Consider the following 26,846-nt stretch of genomic DNA (forward strand, 5'->3'; position numbering starts at 1 on the left):
AACTTACAGTATTTCTGGCAATTTCAATCCGTTGTGCAATTGGCTTCCCCCCATAGAAAGGAAAAGTTTAGTGGTCGTGGCATGTAAAAATCGGGAGTGTGCGTGAACATAATTCTATCCAGACAGGAAGCAAATAATGTATACAAAAAATAACTGATAACGTCTGATAAGACACACAACCTTTTTGAACGACGACCTTGCCAACTAGGAAGAAATGCATAACCACCTCCAAATCCGAATGTCTAGCAATTAAATGTTACTTGAACAAAAAAAAAATCGATGATTAAATATTTGTTGAAAATAATGCTAGCCTCTGGTTTGGCCTAGATGTGTTTGCTTTGGCAGCGAAACAACTTGAAACTTGTTGATTCGTCAACTTCACAGCTGCAGAATCGTCTACGCTGGCCTTCGAGTTTATTTGGCTCGAAACCCTTTTTTCAATTGGCAAGTTTTCGGTGCAAGCGTACGCCCGTTTATCCTTTTTAACTGGTTTAAACGATTGGCAGACAAAATAAAAAAAAGAAACACATGCTCCTCCATTATATCAAGAAAATGCTGTATAGTATATGTGAGTAAGAGAAATAAGAGTAGGGGGAAGGATAAAATACGATTGCGCGTGAGCGCGATCAATACTCTGGTGCCAAGGATCGACCTTTGAGACCATACGACTCAGTCGACGTACACCCAAGGCATTGATCGATTTCCTGCTTGTTTCTCTTGTGCTTTTTCCGCGTAGCCAGTCACAAGGTGAGTCAACAGCTTCATTTCCTAGTTTTTCTACTTATTCTAACAACTTTCTTGGATTTCAATCAAACAAGAAAAATCATGGCTGAAACGACTCTTGGTGGTCTTTCGGTCATGACCACTGGACTTGGTGATGAAGCTGATTTGAGCGTCTTTGAAAACAAAAGTGGATTGGCAGAGGATTTGAAATTTTTGGCCTCAATGCCTGAACTATGCGACGTAGGCTATACATACATTCAGCTCGATTATATTTTGTTTTTGTTTTTTTGTAACTTATTCTGAAATTCCGGATAAAGGTGACGTTTTTGGTTGGTGATACACGGGAGCCAGTTTGTGCTGTCAAGGCCGTTCTGGCGGCTAGGAGCAGGTAACATATTGAAGTTTAAAAAATTTTATTTTCAGTGGCTGAAAATCAATAGTTTAATTGCAATGTAGGGTGTTTCAAAAAATGCTGTACACCACTCCCAGTCCTCAGAGAAAAAAAGAGCCGAGTACGGGACCCAACAAATTGCGACTTTTCCTTAAACGGAGCAGTGAGCCTTTACTCAATTTGCAAAATCCAGCAGAAAAGGTAAAGCTTTTATTTCGGGTTCCCCTCAACTAGGATACGTCTAATCAATCCCCGTTGCACTCGATAAAAATTCCGTGTGTTACGATACAGAGAGGATATACACAACAGTTAGCTTCCATTCACGAGGTACGGTGTGGCATATATGATATGTAATCCTCATCATAAAATCCATCCGCCAAGGCTTTGGGCTATTAAAGACCATGTCCAACTGTCCGGTCCACTACACGTAGTTTCTATTTTTAGTTCGTTGAAAACCCGTAGTTCGTCGTCAATCAAACCATTTCGCAACCATTCTGCCCATATCATCCCGTTTATTTTTAAAATAACCAGAAAACTGATATTTTTAGCCTGCCACACACACCCATCAAACGCTGATTGCCGAAGAATTTGAGCCTGACGTGTTTCGGCAACTCATAGAATACATTCACACCGGTTGCGTTACCCTTCAACCTAGAACTTTGCTCGGTATTACGGGAGAATGTGCAATGTGCTGCTTACGATTATGATTATAGCAACCATTGTTGTTGTATTATAGGAGTGATGAATGCGGCTGACTATTACGGACTGGACGAACTGCGTCGATCGTGTGTAGGTTTTGTTCAGTGCTGCATCAATGTCGACACTGTTTGTGCCCTTTTGGCTTCAGCAGAACGCTACATCCAGTACAAATGCACCAAATCTCTAGTTCAAAAGGTTTTATGCGCATATATTTTCAAAATATTCAAAAAAATTTTAATTTTACGTTTTTTCTTTCAGGTTTTAGAATTTGTTGATGAACATGGAAATGAAGGTAAACATTCTATTTAAAATAGCTTCGTTCTTCGTAATGCACAATTAATTTCAAATTTCTCTCTAGTATTGAATTTGGGATCATTTACACTATTGCCGCAACATGTTGTCCGTCTTGTTCTGTGTCGAGATGAACTCAAAGCGGATGAATTCACAAAATTTCAAGTAGTTTCATTAATCACGTCAAAAGTCGAATATCGTATTATTTATATGTTATTAATCCTTTAGGCTGCTTTGATGTGGTCGAAAAAATATTGCGACAGTAATCCCAACATCAGCCTAAAAGAAACGTTGTCCAACTTTTTAGAATTCATCCGATTTCACCAAATTCCAGCTAATGTTTTGATGCGAGAAATCCATCCATTGGGTACGATTTACTTTAAATCCATTTATAAAAATTGTTATAACCTTAGCGTTTCCGGTTATATCTGTAGGATTGGTACCAGATCATTTAATCATGAATGCATTGGCGTACCAAGCCGATCCGACTTGCGTAGACCCAGCTAAATTGTCACCTACTCCGCAACGTGGCGGTAGGAGACGATCTCAAGCCCGTTCCATGTCAGTCCAGTCGTCACTCGATCCGTACGGATCGTCCACCACGCTCAATAGCGAAAGCGCTTCTTCTGAAATTGAGTCCAGTCCTCGCTTAAGTTCCGATGGAAGTCGAGGTTCACCATTGGGGCGTCTCTCTAATTAATTTATTTTTGCTGTTAATACTCTTATGCACTTTGCCCAAAACAGAGTTGTAACTATTAATTTCAACGTATGTATGTATATGTATGTTTGTATTTTTTGGGGTCAAACCATAAGTATACGGTGTATGAATTTGTCGAACGTACAATTAAAACGCATAGGTCGTCCCGTCAATCACGCTGGGCCAATCACTTTAGTATTCTGGTTAAGACAATGGCGACGGTCCGTGAATGAAGATTATGGTGCGGGGCGTCCTCATCTCCATTGAGGTCAATTTTCAATGCCGTTCCAAAAATTGAGTTCTAATTGCGCAGTTATTGAGTGTTATGGGCTTCACATGACCTAAAAATGTCAGCACAATACCGATAAAATTTTTATATGCCAGTCATTAATTCAATTTCGTGAAGAACCTTGTGTAGTGTAGAAGAATAACTATCAGCCAATCATCTGAGCTAGTCAACCTAGTATATTAGTGGATCAAGTGACGGATTCTACAGATCTTTTATGAACAGTACGTTTCATTGGTCTTTGATGAATGGACGTTCTGTGGCGTCGCTCTAGTAGTATAAAATTCGTCTAAATGAAGAGTTATAGAAAAGGGTACGGTAACATTTCATAACGTACATTATGTTAGTCATTTGGGTCTCATCTTCGTGACGCACGTTATCTTGGGTTACAGAAACTTCACGTTGGAAATTCTTCCCAAGTCGCCGTCGATGACGTCCACATCCCTGGAGGTAATTGCCTTAATTGGTGGCCGGAATTCTCTCATGGAGGATTTATTGACGAGCATATGGGGCTGTTTGCTTAGGTTTTCCGTCGTCGAAATTCTGTGCTGGAATACGAACAGCACTTTAATGACCATCTTCCGTCCTTTCAGGTAATGAAACCTTACGCTTCGTTCTCGTTTCACTAGCCCTCGGCGACCACTCGATTGTTTATTCTACAGATCCCACCATATATACACCTTTCCTATCTGTTCCGCATATGAATTTGAAAAGAGGACAGACACGTAGTACAGAAAGTGGCACGAATGACTCCAAAAGTGTTGGTCAGTTCGTCGCGAGCTTGTGAGTCGTTCTAAAGTCCCTTAAACAGCACCACCGGATAACCGATTTCGATAGTGAAAGAGAGATTACTGTGATAATTTAATTATTGCAATACAGGGGGACGAACTGCGTTCACAGCTGGAAAACGATTGTACAAGCTTGATAAAAAAAGGTAAGATATAGCGTGGATTATGGGGTTAATTCGTAAAGTGGGCAGCAAACAGAATTTTGACAGAATCGAAAATCTAGAGTTCTAGAACGCTATATCAAACTCGACTAAAGTTTCACTTAGGTGCTCCACAAGTACATTGTCATTCATCAAAAAATAAACAAAATTGGACATAATAACACATACATTGGATTTTCATGGCGGAAAATAATTCACCAAATTTAACGTCAGTCGGCTGGCCAAATTCCAAGGATGACTACGTCTTGGCCGAAGTTATTGGTGAGAATCTTTACTGTCGTAATTTTGGGGGACCAATGTCACTAATGGTGGACGATTTGCCTTCGAACGTCAGCGTTCTTGTAATACCTATTCAGCTTAAAGAAAACTTACTCGTATCTTTTAATATTTGAAGAATACTAAAATCAAATTTTAAAATGAATGATTAAAAGAAAAAAAATTAGGTTTTTTTTTTCATTTTTTATCTGACACAACCTAAAAAACTAATACCACTCTCAAATGTCAAAACAATGCTGTGACTACTAGGTCATCTCTGTTTGCTAGAATCTAGTTCTTGGCCTACATTTATAATATTAAAAACATTTGTGTAAAGTACCAATGAATTTTCTAGTCGTAGTTTGTATTTTTTGTTAGTCAGTAACTAAAAGTGACATTTCTCGAAATTAGCTAGGTGTGGTCATATCTAAAGTTTGGGCAACTGATAAGATATTACTATTGTGTTCTTAGGTGTGGGAGCCACAGCGGTTGTGCATTCTGCCTTTTGCAAGGCCCGCAATGAGAAATGTGCCATCAAGCGAATCAATCTAGAAAAATGGAATACAAGCATGGAAGAACTCCTAGTAAGTTTCATTTTCTCTTAGTTTATAGCATCACAAAATGAATAATCTCTTATTTTTTTTGTAGAAAGAAATTCAGGCTATGTCTTCCTGCCATCACGAAAATGTTGTTACATATTTTACATCATTTGTTGTTGGTGAAGAACTATGGCTTATCCTCAGGTGAGTTTTTTTTTTTTTTTTTTTAAATTTTATTCTTAGGAGAGAATTCATAACTTTAAATTGGTTTAGACTTCTTTCTGGAGGTTCACTTCTTGATATAATTAAACATCGAATGAAGGCAACTGATTGCCGTCACGGTGTTTTTGATGAAGCAACCATTGCCACAGTACTAAGAGAAGTTCTCAAAGGACTCGAATACTTCCATAATAATGGCCAGATCCATAGGTAATTTTTCTGAATTCACTATGCTGTAGCATTATTACAAATTGCCATTTACAGGGATATTAAAGCTGGAAACATACTGTTAGGGGAGGATGGTACAATTCAAATCGCTGATTTTGGAGTCTCGTCTTGGCTAGCGACAGGTGGAGACTTGAGCCGACAAAAGTCGAGGCATACTTTTGTTGGTACACCTTGCTGGATGGCACCAGAAGTCATGGAGCAAGTAAGCAATAAAATATACATTCATTCGTTTCTCCAAATTCATAGCTACTATTTTAGGTGACTGGTTACGACTTTAAAGCAGACATCTGGTCTTTAGGGATCACCGCCATCGAATTAGCTACGGGCACTGCACCTTATCATCGCTATCCTCCGATGAAGGTAAATTCTTTTACACTGTAAATAGTTGAAAATTGATTAATATTAAATTTTATGTTAGGTTTTATTACTTACTTTGCAAAATGATCCTCCTTGCCTAGAAACTGGTACAGAAGAGCGTGACCAGTACCGAGCTTATGGCAAGAGTTTCAGGAAACTCATAGTCGATTGCCTTCAAAAAGATCCTACTAAACGGTAAGCGTTTTGAAAATGTTTGAATAATTTCCGTAGTGTAATATTGACTTTTGATTCAGGCCAACTGCCACCGAGTTGCTCAAACATCCTTTCTTGAAGAAGGCAAAGGATAGAAGGTACCTGGTACAAACTTTGATTGCCCAAGGTGATTTCACTCAGAAAAATGTTTAAATTTCTATTTTCAACATAATATTTTCTCTTATTATTTATAGCTCCTTCTTTAGAGGCTCGTTCTCAGAAAAGTCGCAGTTACCGAAAGGCCCCTGGAGCATCCGGCAGATTGCACCGAACTGAAGCGGGAGACTGGATATGGTCTTCGGACTCGGAAGATGAAGCGCACTCAAATGATGAATCTGACGACGAGCCTCCGTCAGAAAAACCTCCAAATCCTCTTATTCAAAAGGGTAAATCATATAAATGTATATTTAGAAATTTTATGGGTGTATTTGAACTAACAAGCCCCTCCTTAGAGCTGGCCCAACAACAGCAAAGTGATTCTAGAGCTTCCGATACGCATTTATCTGGCAGTAGCACAAGCAGCTGCACAAGTGCAATTAGTGAACATGAGGATGTTGGAATTGTTCAGCAGCCTTTACCAACTGTACCGTCTCCCGCCCCCGAGGCGTTGACGACGCAATCTCAGGCGGCTCCGGTCGGTGAACTCGACCCCATCAATTTAGTCTTAAGAATGAGGTGAAATCATTAAAAGTTGACCGCTTTTTTCATGACCTGAATGACTGTGATTTAGGAACGTGAAACGAGAACTTAATGACATCAGATTTGAATTTTCTGTTGGACGCGATTCGGCCGATGGGATTGCATCAGAGCTCGTTGCTGCAGGTGCCCAGATTATTATAATTATTTTTTTTTTACACATTTACATTTACGATTGTGTGAATTAACAGGACTTGTAGATGGCAGAGACTTGGTCGTCATCGCTGCTAACCTGCAAAAGATCCTTGATGGGCTTCCAATTACGACTAGTGTAACATTTGGATTGGTAAGGATTCATGTTATCGGCTTTAAAATTACAGCTTGTGATGTAAACCCCTTTTTTGCACAGAGTTCAGGATGTGTTGGTAATGAAGTACCAGATGATAGAACCTTGGTTGGATTCGCCCAGCTTTCCATTGCTGAATAAATCAGTCCCTTTTTTGCCTACTACTGCCGATTTTGAGTGCTTATTACTTTTTTTATTTAACAAACCCCCCAAGAGTAGTCATATATTTGGTCTTTTGGGAGACTGCTGGTGGAAGGAATTAGGTTAAAGGCCTTTGTCTCTTTGCCGTTTTGCATCCTATAACATGCCGTCTGACTTTTGTGCAACAATAGCTTGTATATGATGATCCATTTTAATGACATTACGACGTTGATTTGCCACCCAATCCCTTATTTTTCGTGCACTGCTTTTTTGTTGTTCATTTCAACGAATTGCCAGTTTGTTTAGATCAAACCACGAAGAGGCGCTTCAACTTCAGCAACTGCTACTGCGCACGCATTCACGCAATATCCGACTAGCCCGTGACCTGACACAATGAGGCGTGCAACTGCATCGAACTTATCTGAAGACGTGTAATTTCAATGCATTCAATACAAAGGCTAGTACACCGAAGTCAGCGAAATGTTGTCTAGGATGCAAGGGGGAATATGGGGATGATACAATTTGCGGAACGGGAAAACATAGCAGGAGAAATTATAGTTGTAGTAGTCTATAGGATTTTTCAGTTAAAAGGTCTTGGTCAATAATAAAGGTCTGTTTTTTGTTTATTTATCAATTATTTTTCTTCTTTTTTTTCAAATTGGAAGTTTTGAACATGTCAGAAATATGCGTTCAATAGGAACTTTGAAACACTGTACGAATCTTTGAAGGAAAAATATTGACTCGGACTGGACTTTTCTTTTGCCCAAGCTTTTGGCAGACAATTGTTTAAATGCGGAGTGCTATGATAGTTTTTTTATTGTAAATTTCAACAGTATTTTTCACGAAAAACTAATAGCAACTAAAATATAACTGACGGAACAAGGCCTAGTTAATTTGTGTTTACTGCTTTTTCAAATAAAATTATTAGAACTTCAAAAGTCTGGAGCAATGTTATAATATATTGAAAATATAGTCATGAAACTGCAACATGTTTTACATTGCTGTCATCAGCATATCGTCGTCTTCAATGGTGACACCAATATTGTCGTAAGCTTCATTGCTCTGTATTTCATTCATATCCTGTCGTCCTAGGCTTTCTGGTTGACGTGAATTGTTCACACCTCCTGAACCTGAAGGAGAAGTGTACGGAGTGGAAGCTGGATATCGAGAGTTTGAATACCCTCCTTCCCTTCCGTTACTTCTGTCGTAATTAGAATTGCTTGCAGGGGACGGACTACTAACTCCGCCTTGTTTCTTTTTATAGAAAATAACGCCTCCCGTAATGGCACCTATAACTACAATTCCTCCAACTACTCCGCCAACGATGTATCCTATTTCGGCAGGAGTAAGTCCCGGATCAGGACCTTCAGTTGTTGGTTCCTCAGTTGTCGGCTCTGCGCTAACAGTCGAATCGGTAATGGCTGTTGAATCTGTTGTAATAGAACCAGTTGAAGAAATGGTTGGGGTTGAACTGATCTGAGTCGAACTGATCGGAGTTGAACTGATCGGAGTCGAACTGATCGGAGTCGAACTGATCGGAGTCGAACTGATCGGAGTCGAACTGATCGTAGAACTCGTGACGTCTAATGTGCTAGAAGGATCAGTTGAAATGTCGGTCGTTGAAGTTGGGACATCAGTAGGTAATTCAGTTGAACTGGAATCGCTAGTAGAAATGGTTGAAATTTCAGTGCTGGGTTCAGTTGAGCTCATTATCTCTGTGAATAGGAAAGTAAAGCAAATAATTTATTATTATTCTCTCTCCTAATTTTTATAACATAAAAATCCTTGCGATGATAGACAAAAAATAACGAATACAGGACCTAATGCGATTAAGACGAAGCGTTAACATTTGCACGATGCAAAACGGAAAAAAATTTGGGTTATCAGCATACATTATTGCAAAAGAGTTTGAATGGTTTATATATATTGAAAACCTTTTACTTTCTATATGTTCAGTTTTGAATTGAATACCTTCGGTCGTAGTTAATTCCGTTAATTCCGTTGTAAGCAATGTGGAAGTTGACTGCGTGGTAGTTGATTGTGTGGTAGTTGATTGTGTAGTTGTTGAAGGTGTAGTTGTTGAAGGTGTAGTAGTTCCTGGAGTCGTGAAGACATTTTCAGGTGGATTACCTTCCGTCCAGATTAAATTTGAGCAAGTCTGCAATCGAAACGTATTTACAATTTTCTTTCATTGATGTGAAAAAAAAAAACTGTTCGAACCATACCTTTATATTGCCTTCCCCTGTTGTTTCGACCACAAAATAAACGTTCTTGCCCTCTGTATATGAAGCGGAGACGTATACAAAAACGGATGTTCCGGCTTCTATGTCGTTTAAAAAGCCGTACTCTACTTTAGCCTCTGGAGCTGATCCAAAGTTGTTTAATAACTGTTCATAATCTTCTGAATACTTTACAGTCTGGTTTATGGCTGCAAAAAGAGAAAAAGAAAAATGTTAAAAATTTGTGCACACAAGAAATCGGATGAATCACAAGATATAACTGTTAAAAGGGACAGTCCATCTCAAATCAGCGTAAACCAAGTTTCGGTCGACTCCGTAAGTATTTCCTCGGAAATCACTCACGATAGGATATGCCACAGTCTGTTTATAGAAAAAAAATCAATTAGTAACGAAAGATTGAATGTGTTACAGTAGCATATGCTACAAAAATTTGTTTAGCCAAAATCGTATATCTGATGCGAAAGAATTACTTGTGACGGCGCATTTTGCACTTCAAAATGAACAGCTTCGTTGACAGTGATCTCAAAATTGTTCAAAGTGGTTGTGGGAAGCGAAGATCCACAGCAGTAGGAATCTTTATCAGGTTAATTTTGTAAAATCATTATAGATATTTTTTCCCATTTACAAGAATTTGGAACTTACTTTGATCGGAATTAAGAAGCCTATTACTCCCCTTTGCGGAGCTACCATGCACAGCATGGAAATCCACTTCATAAATTCCGTTTGCTTCCGGGTAAAAGATTCCGGAATAAATCCCGTCTTTCGATATATCTGAATCTGCAATACAAAGTATAACGTTAGCAATCAAATCATGACATAAAATGGATGGCCATAAAATAATTAGAACATATACCCATTAATCCGGTATCAAAAAGAGGAACCGAAGACACGACAGCTGAGTTTAAACGTACGTCGGCTGTTGCCATCAAACCGCCTAGGCGGCCTCTTGCGTAGTCAAACCGGGCTTGAATAACCACCGGATGTCGGGAGAGGTCAACAAAATTCGATCCAGGAGTTAGTGATACCCACGGATGAAACGTTGGCAATAGCGGCGATGTTTCACTTCTAATTGATGAGCCAATTTGTAAATGAATTTCAGGTTCTGCATCACAGGTACTGCAAGAAGAGGAGTCGTAATCTACTTTATAAATCCACCGTCCGGTAGCCTGTGACAGAAACACACGGTGACACGGGGCATTTAAAATAAATAAAAGCAATATGATTGCGGTCGGAAAAAACACTGACGGTAGTATCTGGAATTCGCTGCCAAACGACTTTGACTGAAGAAGCTGGATCATTCCAGTTGTTTTCTTCCGGTTGTTTATCCAGAGTCAGAATGTTGCCGCTGGGACTAGTAAGAGTGACAGTGAACGAACCCACCGTGGGTGATTCAAGAACAACAGTTGTGTTGCTTCCGACAGTTTCATCAATTGAGAAAGATCCTGTCCAAGGATTGCCGTTTTTGATTGAATCTTTTCTTATAGTTATCTGGAAAAGATTTCATTATTTGTTAAGGAATTAATACTTTATAGAGGGGACAAATTGGTACTGATGTTACGGTGGACGAATTTTTTTTACGTTTTGCTTTATCCGCCAAATTAACGTGTGCGATTACGAAACTAACACGTGTTATTTATTAGAAAGGTACGTACTTTAATATATATATATTTTTTAAAAGTTACGTTAAAAACGTTTGTAAAAACAAAGGTGTTTAGAAATTTTTTTTTCGATTAACTTGGTTTTTTTAGTAAATTTTTTTTTAAATCTGAAAATAAAATTTGGTAAAGCAGGGAATTTTTCGTAAAATAGCATAAAAAAGTTACTTTATGTCTATGCATAAAATTAACGGATCCTTAAAATAAACGGCGCGTAAACGAGCTCGTTTATGTTTTAGACTGTGTAAGTTAAACGTAAAATATAATAGCAGTGGTCCACTTACCATTCTTCTTTCAGTTTTCAAGCCATTTTGGCAATCATTTAATATTTCTGTGTTAATTGGAGTGAAAAATGCGGAACTTTCCCAAAACGATGTGAAGTAATGGCTGCCTTGTGACAAAACAGAGAAACGAAAAAGGTCTTTCACGAGGTTTTTTCCGGACTCTGCTACTACCAGTTTGATATTATTGAGGAGGAGTTTCTCGGCCATATTTGTTTCCGTTACGGTGTCGTTAGTTTCCGATTCGTTGGATGTTATGATGTACAATATACTGCCACCAACATCCTTGTACTTGCTCAAACGTAATTCGGCATCGCGAATAACCGCCGATACGTCGCGTGTCACAACATTAACCGAATAATCGAATGCAAATGTTTTTTGATCAAGGGCTTCTTTTCCATCCTGAATCCTAGTTGGAGGTAATTCTTCTATTAGGTAAGAACCTTCAATGTCAGAAAAATCCACGTTTTCAAATGTAGACCACGCCACTAAGGTATCTGGCACGTTATCGTTGAGAAACGTAAACAAAGTGCGCAAGCTTCTTGTGAAAACGCTTTTTATTTGCTAAAATGGAAAAAATGAAACAAAAAAGGTTATTACCTTATTGTAAATGAGATTACTAAAGTTGTTAAATCGGTAAAATTAATATTCTATATACTGTTATTTCCGTGTTATTTGGGTTTGATGGCCGTGATTTGTCAATGGCAAGGTAAACAACTGGTATCATTTTATTTTGTAGTAGTCGAAATTCCGGCTTTGTATCCTGTCCAGGAATGGGTGCTATGCTATCAAAATCGGGTAAGTTAGCCATGATTTCTGAGCTACTTCTTGAACTACAGAGACGATTCTGACGATGCGGTGGTTTCTTATCATGTTTGTCAGCTTTCGAAAAACTAATCACCTGTATAAATAAATTTAAAATAATTCGGGGTTTCAGTTTGCATGAAAGACTGATATGATATACGGAATCAAGCCAGTGGAAGCTCATCAAAGACGTGGTAGCCGTTTGCTCAGTAGCATTTGGGATGAAGCGGCATTCGCCTTGATTTGATATGATACCGAATTCGTCAACTTCACAATCGCCATCTGACAGGCTGTCAATCATTATATTAGAAATATTTCATTTGCATTGTGTAATATTAACGCTTATATAGCAAAAAGCAAAGGGGGAAAAATCATTTTTTCTGTACAAGCTGCATAGTAAATATACTGTTGAAATGGATTTGGGAATTTCTTTTCTAACCTTTTAAGATTTCCTTTTATCTCTGTATCGTTGCTTGAAGAGACTACGTCGTAACCATCAGGGTGTCGATAAAAATAAGGTAACAGGTCGTCATTAGGAAAGCCATGTTCTTCAAATACACCATATCGAAGCTGAGCCCATTGCTGAACTAATCCTTTTGCTTTGACTAGATAAAAGATAAACAAACTTGTCGTTTTGAAAAGAGTCAGACGGTCATCTCTAAGCTGCCGTCTCTATATACCTTCGTCAGTTTCTTCTGAATCCATAACAAATTTGACGGGAAGCGTAATAAAATCTCCAGCTACGCCACATTTGCCGGAGTGTGACGTGTGCGGCAAATCATTTGAAGCACTGTCTGAATTGAGACGAATATCGGCTAACTGGAAAGAGGTCCTGTAGGATCGGGGTCGGTATTATTTTAGTATATAATGTTTTAAATGTAGCTTGTATTTTTTAGATTTGTCAATATGATTTACGTTGATGTGTTTGTAGCTTCGGTGTCTTTCCATGAAGGCGGGATAACAATATCGATGCTTTTAAAATAAACTTTATCATCCGTAGCTTTAAACAGGACGGCTGATGCTTCCGTTAGCAGATCCTGAAAACATTCCAGCGCATTTCAACAACGTGATAGTTTCACATGTTATGATTAACATTACAGGGGTAATGGAATAATCGTAAAAATAATTGTAACAACATTAGAGAAGCAATTAAATATATGAAACTGTTATTTTCACCTTCAATTTATCTATTAACTCAGTTCGATTATCAGCGGGCTGAGGAATATCCTTGGATATTGCGACAACGATGTTAGAATATCCGTTACCCTCCAACACAATGGACAAATCAGCCATTCCACTGAATAACACTATCACGGCAAATGTTACTATGTACGGCGAGCTGGCCATTCTGGAATGTATTGGCCTGCTGGCTATAAATGGTCTCTGGAACTCTGTGCACCACTTCCTGACGACCAATGTAAAAACATTCAATGAACAAAATTCGGACACAAGTAAAGTTATCTATGCATTATATAGTGTAACTTGACTATACCTTATCACCATCTTTACAACAGTCGCTTCACGTCATTATACATTTTACCAGATTGGACTGATAAGGGGTTTTACATACACCTGCCGAATAATGCGATCTCATGGAATGCCATATATTATTTCGTTATAAATAACGATCATAAATAATTTTGAACAAGATGATTTCATTTAGATCCTCATTGCACAATTACCGCGACGGCTAGTGAGGTGACATGTCTTGTGCAAATACGGACATACTGGGATTTCAAAATGTTTCTATCGCACATCATGTCATTGTGTTTTGCTGCTGTTGAGTTCGTTGAGTCATCACGAGAACTAGATAACAGGTGATGCATCAGTGGAAAATAAAGTTCCTAAAGCTAAAGAGCAAACAATTTTTATTTACTTACTTACGTGTAGCATTTTTCTCAACTATTCCTTTTTGTCTTTGATTAAATAAAAAATGTATGGAAGGCATTGTGAACTCATGTCATTATGGCGCTGCAGCGTTTAAAATCTAGTTCTTCGGCCTCACATTTTAACCTGAAAAAAATTTCTGAAAAATGGTATTTACTAAAAAATGAGTTAGCAGTGAATGGATTAGTTATTTAATTTGTTTAAAGTATTTCATAGAGTATTCGGGTGTGAGCATCGGCAGCCTACATTCGATGCAAAAGTAGAAGTTCAAATCAAAAATGATAAGCGCCGATTGCAACTGTCTTCAAAAAAGGAGATCATACCTTCGTTATTTTGACATTTTCGTATCCATAACCAAACAATACAAAGAATTCAATTCTCCCCCCCCCCCTTTAGATGACGTAATTTAATGTTGCTGTTTTTCCTAATTAGTCGCTTTCGGCCATGCATAAAAGGAAACTCCGGATGCTCAGGAACACAATATAAAGGTAAATATGATTCCGTGTATTCGTATGCGACGCAGTTCGGAAGAAAAAAAAAGAAAAAACATTTATTACATCGTTTTCTTTTTTAAATTAAAGTAAAGACAGGTCTCCGGAGGAAGGATTTCCCGGAAGAAATGCTGACGTGCGACAGACGATCGAACTACTGAGAAAAATCTGATCGAGGTACGCCACTAAAAAATCTTGGACGTCTTATTTTGTAAAATTTCTATGTGTAAACATAAATCGAACGTCTACTTTTGACGACTAATGTAATTAAAACATTGAAATTGGCGTCGTAGTTCTGCTTTGTTGGCTGTTTGCTCCCACTTTATAGGAAGGCCTCTTCATCCATCATGAATTCCGCACCGCAACTCAGATCCATGTGGCTTAAACTAAAGATGTAACATTTTAGATATAACTGAATATCAATAATTTCTTCGAGATTATTTACCTGACAGCTCTGCAAGTTAAAAAAACAATGCGCTTTAGTTTCCGGTTGTAGAAAAAATAATTATAAGACCACAATGAACCATCTTCACCAAAGGGATCTGACGCCAGATCCGAATTGTAACTGCACAAAAATGATCAATATAAAATACCGAAGCATACTTCAATAAATCTTGAACGAACCTATAGATGTCGCATTCGGGCAAATTGATTTCATCGTTAATGGCAGCCCACAGCTGAGCATGTAATTTGGAATTGTAGAGATCTCCAGCTGTAGCACTCAAATTGTTATCGACTGCATTCATTACCCACTAAAAAGTTAAATTGGTTTAAGAAAGACTACGATAGCGAAATAATAAAAATTTTTACTTGAATCGATCGTTCGCGACTAAATTCTTCACTGCGAGCATAAGAAAAATCATAGTCTGGATGAAACGAAGCATTTAGTGTGGCGATAAGATAAAATAACGTTTTGCGGCTTATTGTGTCACATAACGGGCCTTCTTCATCTCCTGAAACGCTGCAACTAAATAGAAAATGTCGTATGTCTAATGACTCGTACTATTTTTTTTTTTAAAAAGCTCAATGCACCTTTGATTACTGAAATAACCTCCTGTTGGGGAAACAGCAAGCGCAGTTTGAGGAGCTGATAATACTTGAAGATCGTGCGGACCAGCACCGGCCTCTGAATGGAAACGCTTATACAGTTGTTTTTCATGTCCTGCCAATTTGCATGAATAGCTTTCAATCCTGCAATAAAGCAATTTTACTATTAGGTCAACACAGAGATCCAAATTTTGCAGAAATATGCATGGCAACCAGTCCCGGCTTTCTGATTGGTTGCTGAGGAAGCCAATGAAAGTGGCGACCTTGTTGCTTAGAAACAAACAATGAGCAAGTGCTTAAAATGTAAATATGAAAAAAATGTGGAAATAATACATATTTTATAGACTTAAAAAATGGGAATTAATTTTACTTTTCTATTCATTACCTTCCAATAATGTTGCAGTCTCCAGTGAACATATTAAGAGCAGAGTTAACTTGCTCAAAGCGACTACTCTCTAAAAGCTTCATCTTTCACTAATGATTTGTACTTTGCTTTAAAAACAACTTTGGGAAATAAGTCACTCACAGAACCAACAGCAGTTTAAACTTTAGTTTCTTAAAACACTTCGTGGATGACAGAAAACACCTTTTTTTGTGAACAAACTGACTGTTTCCATGACACAAAACCAATGTGTCAGTGCTAGGGTCACTTCTGACGTATAATTTTCAGTATAGATTCTTGAATTATGTCTACTGAATGATCTCAACATTGAAGGTTTTCACTACAAAAACGAACTCTTTGTAGTTTAACCCAGGAGATGAGATCACTTGATAAGCAAACAAGCACAGGTTCACAAATTGAAATAAAGAGGTGTAGTAAACCGCCTGTGCAATGCTGCTTTTACTTGGTAAAACTCAGCACAACGCCTTATAACTAGAAACCAATTTCTTTAAAGAATTATTTACGGATAGGAACAGGCAAACTACGCAGTTAACAAAAAAGGTTTGGTCTCTGATATTTGTTGACGGTTTTTTGTTAGGGTAGGGGTTCTTTGTTCTATTCCACACAGCGTTGCCAATTTCGATTATTTCGCAATCGCACTAGAAATTTCTTTTTGGATGCGGTACGCGGACCGCGGTACGTCTCCTGCGTTCCTGCGGACGTCACCGGAGTCACGAGTTAGTGTATTTTGCATATTCTTTACAATGCGTAAAAATAAACTAAATTTGGAGCCAATTTTTGAGTTAAGATTTCGTGTGCACAGAATAAACATCAAACTGATTCATTATGAGAAATAAGAAGACCGCTTTCCGTCCATGCAGGTCTAGTCTGAATTGTGAACATGATAAAAAAAACTATAGGTTTTGTTAATTGAATTACTGTAATACTGTAAATGGCACATATTGTCATTGAATTAGTGATATGTAATAGGCCGCGTGTCCGCCAATATTTTTTTTTTTTGAATTGCCTTGAATATACATACAGATTTTTAGAATCAGGTAGGCCTATAATAAGTCTTGCATAGAAAAAAACCATCTGTAACTGACATAAGTAAATGACTCTTCGTCATTTATACTGATGTATACCCCACTCTCCTTGGCTTCTGCGCTTCTCCCTAAAAATCTTAAACTGATCTAGTGATCTTGTTATTAGCAGTTATTAGTTCATCTCTAAAATTTCAGAGTATCGCAGTCTGTTGGTTACTTTAGAAATGGGTATGGAGAGATGGTTGCCAGTCTCCATGTTAAATTTCCCATAAGGGGTCGTCCGCTCATTTTACTAAAAGGTCTCTTTGTATGTCCATATGCCGCAACAGCCTAGATGGCATTGATTCAAAGGGGCCTCCGTATCATGCCCATACAAATGCCGTACAAATGTCGCTAGTAAAAAAGTAGCTTCCCTTCGAGTCCCCTTATGGGAAATTTAACATGGTTATTGGCAACCATCTCTCCATACCCCTGCTTTAGATGGATTTTGATGTACAAATCAAGAAATTCTCTATCTGGAAATTAAAAACCCCATTTATTCATTTAAATTGAACTCGTTAGGTGCTATTTAAATAATATTTTGTTTTTTCTCAAATTTTTCGTTTATTTATTTTCGGACTTAAAAAAATTAAGCAACTGTAGTCCGAATAAACAGTGGCAACGTCGCATCGTAGCCACAAAATTCAAATTCTCTATGGCAGATGGCAGACTTGCATTTTCGCAAATAAAAATACGTATATACTTATATTTTCATTAATATTTTCGAGGTCTGCACGTTCTGCATGCCCTTTGTTTGAAAATGACCCCAAACCGTCACAAGGGCTCTCGGATTTTGAATTGTTGTGTCTTTGCTGCGCTTGTCTAAGGTTTCTCTTAAAATATTGAAAAATCTATAAAAAAAATTTATTCCATCAACCTTACACAAATCAAATGTCAAAAACATCATGACACATCTAAATGTTAAAAATCAACTGCAAAAGCCTTAGCGCCAACTGCCACCTATAGTGATTTTGCTAACTAGTCATTTTTTATGAATCCTGTTGATGCGTTTCCTCGATCATGTAACAAGATTGGTGTACCATTGTGGTGTTCGAACATGTATTACTGATTTTATCGCAATAAATGAAATTCGCTGAATGTTTAGAACTGTAAGAACTGCATACTCAAACTGAGCTGAGCTTATATTTCTTTCACAGTCCACCATCAGCCATCCGAGAAGAGGAGATTTGTTAGTTGTTAAATACCCACTAAATATAGGATACGGTTATAGATAACTAATATAGATAACTAAGGAGCATTTAACCCAAGAGTTTTTAATTTTTAGATGGAAAATAGCAACAGCGGAGCGCAGCGGAGCAACCAGCAGGACCTATAAGACTCTGGTAAACAAGAAAACATTGAGGTTATGCAATGCAAACTTGAAGTTAGAAAATAACCTCTAGAATTCTAATAATTTTTACCGAACATTTTGTTGCCTATACACCGCCGCACGAGTTTGAGGGTAAGTTTGCGAGCGCAAATCTTCTAAACCAGTTTACATCGGTGTTGTCGCGTGCTGATATAATCTGACGAGAAAAATTTGCTGTTTTTCCATTTCCTATTTACTACTGCAGTCATCGACTCATCGTGGTTCCAGTCACGTAGTTTGATAAATATCGTCTGATACTTGACCGTCTGAACTTTTTGATACTTGTCCCCAGTGACTTGTTGTTTTAACTATTTCAGTCTAAGGACTCTCAGACATATATGAATGACGTTTCAGACATATCAAAACATCTTTCCCAGAACAACAAGCCATGCACGTGTATTAATGCGGACGTGATGGCGACACAGTAAACTGGCGTAACTTTGAATATAGATCTTATAGATCTTCTTGATTGCAGTAATTTTCAGCTTGTACTATTCTAACACAATGTAAATTAATGCTCGATAAAATAAAAACGGAAAAATGTTCAGATAGTTATCCATATTGGTTGAGGGTGGTAACTTTAAGCCGTGTGGTCGACTCGTGCCCACGACTAAAACAGTAAAAATATAAAAAATAAAATTAATAAAAAAGTAACATATTTTGCAATGAATAGTTGTGTCAGCTCTTTTTCAAAGTTACCCAGACTCCATTCTGACGATGACTTGAAAAAAAAAACTTAAAATCTATGGTATTGCATGTATATTTTTTTTATTCTTACGAATTGCTTCCACTCTTGTGAAACATTTCATTCGTTTAATTTGTTTCAATATCAGTTGAACGTTTAGATGTTCGGCCCTGTAGTTTAGTGGTAGAATTGGTTGAGATTTGGAGGCGGCGTTGCGATGGAAATAAAGATTATAAACATTTGGGTTTCAGTAGGTAATGGCAATTGAAATGTCCCAGCAGAAAAATATACTTGATTGACAGCCGCCCCAATTACAGTCCCTTGATGATAGGCTGGGGCTGCGCCCTTGATGATTTCGGGAACTTATTGATCGACGGTCGCAAACTTGATTGCAGATTTCTGCCTGGCATTGCTGGTTACTCGCAGATGGGAAACTAAAATTCTGCCCTAATGGCAGGTTCCACTTCTTCGCTCTGGCGGCGGGTATCATATTATTTATTTTAATGTAAATTTCTTTAATACTCTCTCGCTCGTCACACACACGCTCACCTCACCACACAGAATCCCGATCGACGGTCTTTATGTCCTACAGCCGGTACTCAGGTACAGGTGTGCATGGAATAGATTCCACATTTATATAAATTTTAAATCTTACATATCTCATTTTCCATAGCCTGCGTAATTCCGAAGCTGAGTCTAATATGCCCTATATACCTTAGTTCCGGTCGTCTGTAATAAAGAGCGTAGTGCATGACTCCGTGAGGTGAAGTGCGACTTCTATTTCATATTTCATTTAATAAATAGTTATAGTACTGCCACTGCTGATTCAGTCTATGCTAATTGTCGATGCTAATTGGTCAAATTTTTTTATTCACTCGTTAAAATTCTCCAGGAAAAATTATATGTATGAGAAATATTTTTACATTTACACGCGCATCTAATAATAATTTTTTTTTTGCAAATGTCTGTGCATATAATAACCACATAGGCCTACTGATAAAATGAAGTGTTGAAATAATACAATTGTCGATGTAGAACTACTGACGTTCAGCTGTTATGGCGTACGTGATCACGTAACTTCAGCTTTCGAGAGTCACAATTTTTTTGGAAGTGGCAAAAGGTCACGATTCGTACCATCATCAATACACACACAGCAATCTATAATGTGGTAGTCGCTTTTAATGTTGAACCAAGGTTTGAGTACATACTTTGTCGTGTCGTTGCTGAGTATACACTTAAGGAAAACTCAATTGCTTTTCCAGCTTTTTGCTTACCAGACCAATTACAGCATTAATGTAGAACTATAGTGCCTAAATGCTCAAATTTCAAGTTCGTTCTGCATGTAAAAACTACTGCCTTTCAAATTTAGCCTTTTGGCGGGATTTCAGCTTTCGCGAGAGTGAACTCAAATGTTCACTAAAAGCTGGCAAAAGATGTTCCACAGTCCACACGCACAGCAATGTTATGTGTTATTGATGCTTTTCATGAAGCTAACTTTTGAGTAGGCCTAGCCTACGTGTCATTGAGTATATAGGTGTGTTTCATTGAGTATAATCAAAACTCAAAGAACTTTGCAAGCAGCAGTGTTCACGTGTTGATAACTAATATTTTTCGAAATCATCGCTGAATCTAATTATTCAAAACTACTTTTAAAGCTTAGCCCACGGTTTGAAAGCCGCTGTGATTTGGTCTCCTTGGCACCAAGCGATGCGGATTCCGCCCCGTACGGTGGATGTAGGCCTATATAGGTAGAAACTAATTTTGATTACGAAGTTGGGAAAACTATATAAGTTACCGGAATAAATGGTAAACATTACCTTATACATAAATTGTGACTTAATGCTGAAGGGACAATAAATAAGCTTCAAAATAATTATGCCTTATGGTTATGGATGACACACTCGGTATCAGTTCTATTTGCTCTTGTATAATTTTAGCAAATGTTGGCAAGGATTTTGGTAGATAGGGAATTGAGGATCTATATAGAACCAATAGAACTATGAAACCATAAATTAAGCCTTTCTAAATTGACATACTCTATTCTGCATTCTTCATATTAAAATTTATTGGTCTTCACTTAGTGCAGACTTTATACTGTAAATAATTTAAATAATTTGTAAAAAAAAAAGTTTAAAATGCCAATAATTTTCGGGAATCTCGTTGCCTACGTGTAAAAATCATAATTTTAAAATTATTTATCCGCGGTGTGACCAATCGTATCTCAGTGTTTGTCAAGTACACTGAGAGCAGAGCCAATATAGCCAGCGCCAGCCAGTAACTAGACTCCTTAAAAGTCGGGTGTAGCCCCCAACTTATTCAGTCTAAAAAAGGCAAGCAGCTGTTCAGCTCCTAAATTCAAGCTCCATAAGCTTAAATATAATCATAGTTTGAGGTTGCAGTAGCAGAGTTCCTACTCACCAAGACTTCAAAACAAGATGGTAACAAAATTTTAATTCGAATAATTTTAACATCGAATTTTTGTAGTCAAAATTTATTTATAAGTCATTTCTCCATTAGTATATGTGTAAGTTATACGAATAGTAAATACCCACCGCGAGTTTACATTTTCATCTGTTGTTTGATTTTAACTCCATATTCCCGATGATTACGATTAGATTAAAACAATCAAAATCTACATTAAAAAGAACAAAATCCTCTTCACTTTTATTTAAACGGACAAGTTTCACAGTTTACTATTCCTAATTGAAATTGGAATGTGGGCTCTAATGTTCAACCAACATGTCTATATTTATTGTCAGATCTACCAATTAATATAAAGGGTTTTACGAAGGATTATTACGTAAAAAACAACATTGTATCAATAAATCTTTACAGTTATTTCCCATTAACTATTGCGAAGCTTTACTTGTCTATTCCAATTTTTTTTTCTTCTTTTACTATCGTAAGCTCAAAGTTCGAACACAGGCTAACTCGACTCACATTTGGAACGAACCATTTATCGCTTGATCGAGTCAAACTGATGAATAAACAAAGTCTCTGCAAGTTTTAGACTCTCGGAAGTCAACTGGACGCTGACATAGAGCATTATCGCTTGTGAGTTCTAAACTAACGTCCTGCTGTTCATAAGGGCACAGGGCAACCTATCCTCTACATAAATCATAACCTAAATGTCAAAGCAAAAGATGGTTTCTTTAATGATCAAAGTAGTTTTTCGGAAAAAACATCAGTCATCTCTAGATAAGTAGGTTATACTTGATAAAAAAATTGGGAGGGAGCGGCTGCTGACTTCTACCAATTCGCATTTATTTTCTACATACTAGATTTCTTATCCAATCAAATTTTTAGTATTATGTTTATTTTAATGTTGCGTTAAATCGTGTTAAATGAATAAAAAAACAAACAGCATACATTTTTTTTTAAATCGGCACATCTTATACAATTCTATAATTCAATATATTTTTCACATTAAGCAGTCTTAAAATTTATTAATTTTTTTCGTCATGTAGTTGCGCAAGTTTCCGTGCCCGTTCTTGTCCAGGCTTTCAGCACCTTACAAACGTCATCACGGGAAAATGCTGATGAAGAATTACGCAGAGATATGCCCGGTGGCATCTGCGGCTACTCGGATGTTTACCACTACCAATCCGGTCGAAGGTAGTGCCGTTGGTAAGAAACGTTGACTACTGCATTTACAGATTGCGAATACTTAAACAACAATGACCTTCAATCGTTTCAGGGATTTCATCTCCATGTCCGTTCAAGGAAAGTGATGGAAATAATATAACGAACACCAGCACTCCAGTCGTCGATCACGACCTAATTAATCTTACTAGTAATTATTTCCCTCTAGTTAGTTAAAATTTTGGCTATCATTGCTAATTCACATTTCCCCGTAATTAAACGTGAAAAATAGAAACGAAATCTACGACCAAAATTAATTCAACAATCGAAGGTAAAAAATTTAAAACAGATACCGATTTCCACAGATTTTAGTTTTTTTTTAAATTAATCAAATCAATTTTAAAAATTAATTCAGGGTTTTTCCCTTATGAAGATTTTTTCCGTGATCAAATTTCCAAAAAGAAGCAAGATCATTCCTACCGTGTTTTCAAACGCGTACTGCGTGATGCCGATAGTTTCCCTTTTGCCAAAGAATATTCCTGGGGAGAAAAGGACATCACCGTCTGGTGTTCGAATGACTACCTTGGAATGTCGGCTCATCCCCAAGTGAAGGAATCCATCAAGTAAATAAATCCAAATGAATTGAAAAAAGAATACGGTTGTATAACAACTGATTTTGTGTCTAGGAATGCGGCCGACAAGCACGGAGCGGGAGCCGGTGGCACTCGCAACATTTCCGGCAACACTTTGCTTCACGAAGAACTCGAAGGTGAATTAGCCAGTTTACACGAAAAGGAAGCGGCGTTGGTGTTTTCTTCGTGTTACGTTGCCAACGACTCTACATTATTCACGTTAGCCAAAGCTCTTCCTGGTAAAATTTTAAACATTTTTTTACCGATTGGTCTCCGATTTGTAAGTTTATTATCAACTGTTAAATTTAAAGGTTGCCACATCTTTTCCGATGCGGGAAACCATGCCTCGATGATCCAAGGCATCCGCAACAGCGGCGTACCTCGTCACATCTTCCGCCATAACGATCCTTTTCACCTTCGACAGTTGTTGGAGAAAGTAGATCCATCAGTGCCCAAGATTGTGGCCTTCGAGACAGTCCACTCGATGACGGGAGCCATCTGTCCACTGGCTGAGCTGTGCGAGGTCTCACATGAGTTTGGCGCTTTGACTTTCGTTGACGAAGTTCACGCCGTTGGACTTTACGGCAACGAAGGGGCCGGAATAGGCCAGAGAGATGGCGTCCTCTCTCAAATGGATGTCATTTCGGGCACTCTAGGTATTTCAAATTCTAATTTCGATTGTGTTTTTTTTTATTGCTTGTTTCCGTTTAATTAAGCCTCCATTTTATCGGTTGAAATCTCGCCATAGGTAAAGCTTTTGGCAATTTTGGTGGCTACATTGCCGGTACCTCCAACCTGGTGGACATGGTGCGCAGCTACGCCGCCGGTTTCATTTTCACTACATCACTACCGCCTACTGTCCTAAGCGGAGCCCTTGAGGTAATATTTTATTTTTAAATAAAGCCAAAAAAATATGCAATCAGATTTTTTCATGACATTGTTTCTCGTTAAAGACTGTTCGCATTCTGCGCACCGAAGAGGGAAGACAGCTGCGTGAATTGCATCAATTCAATGTTCGTTACCTACGGCGCAAATTGATGGAAGCTGGAATCTCTGTTGAACACACACCGTCGCATATCATCCCCGTTTTTGTAAGTTCCATCAACTGCCACAATTCTGTCCATTCTGCATTCTTTTGCTGATCTCATTCTTTATTTTTTTTTTTTTTTTAATTATTATTTCATCACTAAGGTCGCCGACCCAGAGCGTTCTTCAATGCTTTCCGATGAACTTCTTCGTTCCCGTGGCCATTATGTTCAGGTAAGAATTGTTCCGGACATCCTAGCTGATAATTTTGCCACATACTCACCCAGCAATTTATTTGTATAAAATCAGGCCATTAATTACCCGACTGTTCCGCGTGGCCAAGAGAAATTGCGCATTTCTCCGACACCACACCACACCGTCGAGATGATGGATCGCTTTGTCGAGGATATGGTCGACATTTGGAAAAGTGTTGGTCTGCCTCTTAAAAGCAATAAATGCGGATCGGTATAGATATTCACATTTCATATTAAAACTTAATTCGGATTTGATCGATTTATATTCTCTTCTTCAGGCGTGCACTATCTGCAAAAAAAAATTCCAGTCATTTAACAATAGCCTGGACTCGCTCATGGCTATGCTGGATAAGAATTGTCAGCTGCCGAATTGCCCTCAGGCAGTTGCTCTCTAATTCAGCTTAAAACTCGCGCTGGCGGACGGTGGAGCGTGTCGTAGTTTGGTCGGATCGCGCCAAAACATTTTAAAAAGAAGTTCTGGCAAAATATTTTAATTGGGATAAAATTACGTAACTCGAAAACTGCCATTCATTTAAATGTTTTGCGCATGAACAGTGTTCACTTTGCCTTACCACCCCTCTGCTCCCTTTCAGTTCTAAGCGAGATATTCTTCAAAAGAAGTAGTGGAACTGTCAACATTGGATAAGTAGATATTTTGGGGTTAATTTTAGATCTCTATACAAAATTACTAATGTACCTTCTGTCAACGTAATACAACTTCAACAATAAAAATATATATGTATATATTTTTTTCAAAGTAAACGCGAAAGAAATACTCAGAAAATCTGTTGAAATTTGAGATGAGATTGAGATTCAGGAAAGTTTGATTTAACTGTCAAATTGATTAAACGGATAAAAAAAACTATTTCGTCATGTCAATTCCGAGTACGGTACCGTAAGAGCTTTATAAGATTCACTCTTTTTTATTTCATATCCTGAATATTTAGCAATGTAGCAATAATGCATAATGAAGGTATCATTGCAGGAAGGTAAACATTTGACGATTGTAGGCATGGTTGGTTTAAGAAGATTCTAGATCAGGAAGGATCATTGCCGAATGTATTCTACGTGATTGCCGAAAAGTAGCAATGTAGCACTCCAATGATACGACTACGACTAAAAAAATCCAAGTGATACAGTTGAATCTGGCTCCGAAATATCACCAAGATGTTGTAACACACCCGCGCCCAGAACACAGAGAAACGAACGAGTCAATCGCACTGGCCTTCGGGAGTGGCCCAGAGCACAGAGATAAGAGTCCGAACCCGTTGGCCTTCGGGATTAGCTTGGTTAAATCGGAATTCGAATTTGAACCATTTAACAAATTCTAGCAAATATGCCCAGTGTTTCATTTTATCCATAAAAAATATATATATATTTTTTTTTGTAGTGTGAAAATCGCGGTTGATTTTAATTTTGTTAAAAAGCAACATGTACGGAATTGTTTTATTTTTTAACTGAAAATTAAGAAATTACTATAAAATATGCCAACTCTAAAATGGCCAACTCACTTCTCAACCAAGCACGCATACCATTCAAGTTTTAATTTGGTGCTGACGAGATACGTGCCATCTTGCGTTCTGGTTACTTTTTCTCGTTTGATTCACAAAATATTTACAGTAAGTTTTTGGCATTAGGTTTGACCGACGAACTACCAGATGGTTTATAATCGTTCACGTGTCAATTTGATGTTTATATTGGAACTTTGGCGATTCTGGTAAGATATTCTTGCACCATCACTCACGCCATGAAGTTGAGCAAAAACTAGCTGTGTTTCAAAGTTTACAAACAATATTATTGCTTAGTTCATATACTTTAATTGATCTCAGTTGTTTAAGTCACGTATACCAGCTCAGTGAGGATAGGATAAAGTTCAATTTAACTTAAATATCATCGGTATGTCGTCAATGGAATATATCGCATCTGTCCCATTGGCATTAAAAAAAAAAGGACACGTATCAATTTCGGTTGGCAACACCGAAGTGTTGCCTGACGTCTAGACATAGCATAATATCGGGTGACATTTTTTCAAAATTATTTTGGCTCTCCAAAGCGTTGCCAAGTAAAACCGTACTTTTTACAAAATAATTTAAAAAAATTAAAATTTAAACGGTAGGCCTGAACGGCTTGAAAAAAAAAATAAAGAAACGCGCATATTTTGTTTGATTTGCTTACATAACTGTAAAGCGCTGTGAAGCAAATCACCAAAAAATTATTTCAATCGAATAGTGCGAAAATTTAGATTTTTATAAATTTATAGAAAATTGTAGCCGAGAGATAAAATGACAAAATCTTAAGAGTTAAAAACTGAGTTATCCTTGCTAATGCATTTTGGACGATTTTTGACGAATTGATGCAGGCGTCCATCAATGCAGTATGAAAGTCTGGTTTCCTGCTTACTACATTACTTTGAAAACCATTTAAATGTCAGTGCATTTGTTCGTTGTGATGTACGT

At 37.7% G+C, this 26,846-nt stretch overlaps 5 protein-coding genes and 2 long non-coding RNA genes across 17 annotated transcripts; 4 read left to right on the forward strand and 3 right to left on the reverse strand.

The window, feature by feature from the left end:
- Nucleotides 1-1,297: 1,297 nt before the first annotated feature.
- On the forward strand, nucleotides 1,298-2,974 carry LOC124205758 (serine-enriched protein-like). Its single transcript, XM_046603267.1, has 6 exons — nucleotides 1,298-1,780; nucleotides 1,851-2,008; nucleotides 2,072-2,105; nucleotides 2,172-2,269; nucleotides 2,333-2,471; nucleotides 2,539-2,974. Exons 2-6 carry the CDS (start codon nucleotides 1,856-1,858, stop codon nucleotides 2,802-2,804), a joined length of 690 nt encoding a protein of 229 aa, XP_046459223.1. The 5' UTR covers nucleotides 1,298-1,780; nucleotides 1,851-1,855; the 3' UTR covers nucleotides 2,805-2,974.
- On the reverse strand, nucleotides 2,656-3,567 carry LOC124205761. 2 transcript variants are annotated; one of them, XR_006879461.1, is made up of 4 exons: nucleotides 3,425-3,567; nucleotides 3,211-3,357; nucleotides 2,947-3,142; nucleotides 2,656-2,796 (listed from the first exon to the last, which is right to left on the reverse strand). It is a non-coding gene; the product is annotated as an uncharacterized LOC124205761 (long non-coding RNA). The 2 variants fall into 2 exon arrangements; XR_006879460.1 differs by lacking the exon at nucleotides 2,656-2,796 and having other exon boundaries at nucleotides 2,822-3,142.
- Nucleotides 3,289-7,441, forward strand: LOC124205754 (serine/threonine-protein kinase OSR1-like). 5 transcript variants are annotated; one of them, XM_046603254.1, is made up of 17 exons: nucleotides 3,289-3,400; nucleotides 3,480-3,537; nucleotides 3,612-3,680; nucleotides 3,967-4,021; nucleotides 4,250-4,297; nucleotides 4,763-4,875; nucleotides 4,940-5,034; nucleotides 5,104-5,259; nucleotides 5,314-5,479; nucleotides 5,536-5,637; nucleotides 5,696-5,829; nucleotides 5,889-5,974; nucleotides 6,042-6,233; nucleotides 6,300-6,522; nucleotides 6,578-6,669; nucleotides 6,735-6,829; nucleotides 6,893-7,441. In XM_046603254.1, exons 1-17 carry the CDS (start codon nucleotides 3,381-3,383, stop codon nucleotides 6,968-6,970), a joined length of 1,782 nt encoding a protein of 593 aa, XP_046459210.1. In that variant the 5' UTR covers nucleotides 3,289-3,380; the 3' UTR covers nucleotides 6,971-7,441. The 5 variants fall into 5 exon arrangements, with proteins under 5 accessions (XP_046459210.1, XP_046459211.1, XP_046459213.1 ...); XM_046603255.1 differs by lacking the exon at nucleotides 3,289-3,400 and having other exon boundaries at nucleotides 3,495-3,680; nucleotides 3,750-4,021; nucleotides 4,132-4,297; XM_046603257.1 differs by lacking the exon at nucleotides 3,289-3,400 and having other exon boundaries at nucleotides 3,523-3,680; nucleotides 4,132-4,297.
- A 468-nt stretch (nucleotides 7,442-7,909) lies between these two features.
- LOC124205753 (calcium-activated chloride channel regulator 1-like) lies at nucleotides 7,910-13,781 on the reverse strand. Of its 4 annotated transcripts, none has more exons than XM_046603250.1 (17): nucleotides 13,443-13,781; nucleotides 13,127-13,355; nucleotides 12,866-12,987; nucleotides 12,631-12,782; nucleotides 12,390-12,555; nucleotides 12,111-12,240; nucleotides 11,805-12,047; nucleotides 11,150-11,710; nucleotides 10,456-10,698; nucleotides 10,064-10,376; nucleotides 9,853-9,987; nucleotides 9,681-9,784; nucleotides 9,471-9,570; nucleotides 9,196-9,398; nucleotides 9,024-9,128; nucleotides 8,942-8,993; nucleotides 7,910-8,685 (listed from the first exon to the last, which is right to left on the reverse strand). In XM_046603250.1, exons 1-17 carry the CDS (start codon nucleotides 13,451-13,453, stop codon nucleotides 7,964-7,966), a joined length of 3,591 nt encoding a protein of 1,196 aa, XP_046459206.1. In that variant the 5' UTR covers nucleotides 13,454-13,781; the 3' UTR covers nucleotides 7,910-7,963. The 4 variants fall into 4 exon arrangements, with proteins under 4 accessions (XP_046459206.1, XP_046459209.1, XP_046459208.1 ...); XM_046603253.1 differs by having other exon boundaries at nucleotides 7,910-8,446; nucleotides 8,522-8,685; nucleotides 8,942-9,128; nucleotides 13,443-13,780; XM_046603252.1 differs by having other exon boundaries at nucleotides 7,910-8,446; nucleotides 8,492-8,685; nucleotides 8,942-9,128; nucleotides 13,443-13,779.
- A 539-nt stretch (nucleotides 13,782-14,320) lies between these two features.
- Nucleotides 14,321-16,381, reverse strand: LOC124205757 (repressor of RNA polymerase III transcription MAF1 homolog). 2 transcript variants are annotated; one of them, XM_046603265.1, is made up of 6 exons: nucleotides 15,761-16,381; nucleotides 15,361-15,519; nucleotides 15,139-15,295; nucleotides 14,953-15,080; nucleotides 14,774-14,893; nucleotides 14,321-14,714 (listed from the first exon to the last, which is right to left on the reverse strand). In XM_046603265.1, the coding sequence occupies exons 1-6, from the start codon at nucleotides 15,841-15,843 to the stop codon at nucleotides 14,651-14,653; spliced, it is 711 nt and encodes a 236-aa protein (XP_046459221.1). In that variant the 5' UTR covers nucleotides 15,844-16,381; the 3' UTR covers nucleotides 14,321-14,650. The 2 variants fall into 2 exon arrangements, with proteins under 2 accessions (XP_046459221.1, XP_046459222.1); XM_046603266.1 differs by having other exon boundaries at nucleotides 15,139-15,289; nucleotides 15,761-16,367.
- A 1,606-nt stretch (nucleotides 16,382-17,987) lies between these two features.
- On the forward strand, nucleotides 17,988-19,933 carry LOC124205762. Its single transcript, XR_006879462.1, has 2 exons — nucleotides 17,988-19,499; nucleotides 19,570-19,933. It is a non-coding gene; the product is annotated as an uncharacterized LOC124205762 (long non-coding RNA).
- A 1,205-nt stretch (nucleotides 19,934-21,138) lies between these two features.
- On the forward strand, nucleotides 21,139-25,124 carry LOC124205766 (5-aminolevulinate synthase, erythroid-specific, mitochondrial-like). Of its 2 annotated transcripts, none has more exons than XM_046603277.1 (12): nucleotides 21,139-21,334; nucleotides 22,364-22,523; nucleotides 22,594-22,689; nucleotides 22,771-22,809; nucleotides 22,894-23,101; nucleotides 23,165-23,349; nucleotides 23,422-23,766; nucleotides 23,859-23,989; nucleotides 24,064-24,201; nucleotides 24,302-24,370; nucleotides 24,446-24,601; nucleotides 24,669-25,124. In XM_046603277.1, the coding sequence occupies exons 1-12, from the start codon at nucleotides 21,332-21,334 to the stop codon at nucleotides 24,783-24,785; spliced, it is 1,647 nt and encodes a 548-aa protein (XP_046459233.1). In that variant the 5' UTR covers nucleotides 21,139-21,331; the 3' UTR covers nucleotides 24,786-25,124. The 2 variants fall into 2 exon arrangements, with proteins under 2 accessions (XP_046459233.1, XP_046459234.1); XM_046603278.1 differs by having other exon boundaries at nucleotides 21,201-21,334; nucleotides 22,364-22,511.
- Nucleotides 25,125-26,846: the final 1,722 nt, after the last annotated feature.

The sequence above is a fragment of the Daphnia pulex genome, chromosome 10 (genome assembly GCF_021134715.1).
Source record: "Daphnia pulex isolate KAP4 chromosome 10, ASM2113471v1".
In the NCBI taxonomy this organism is placed as follows: Eukaryota; Metazoa; Arthropoda; class Branchiopoda; order Diplostraca; family Daphniidae; genus Daphnia; species Daphnia pulex.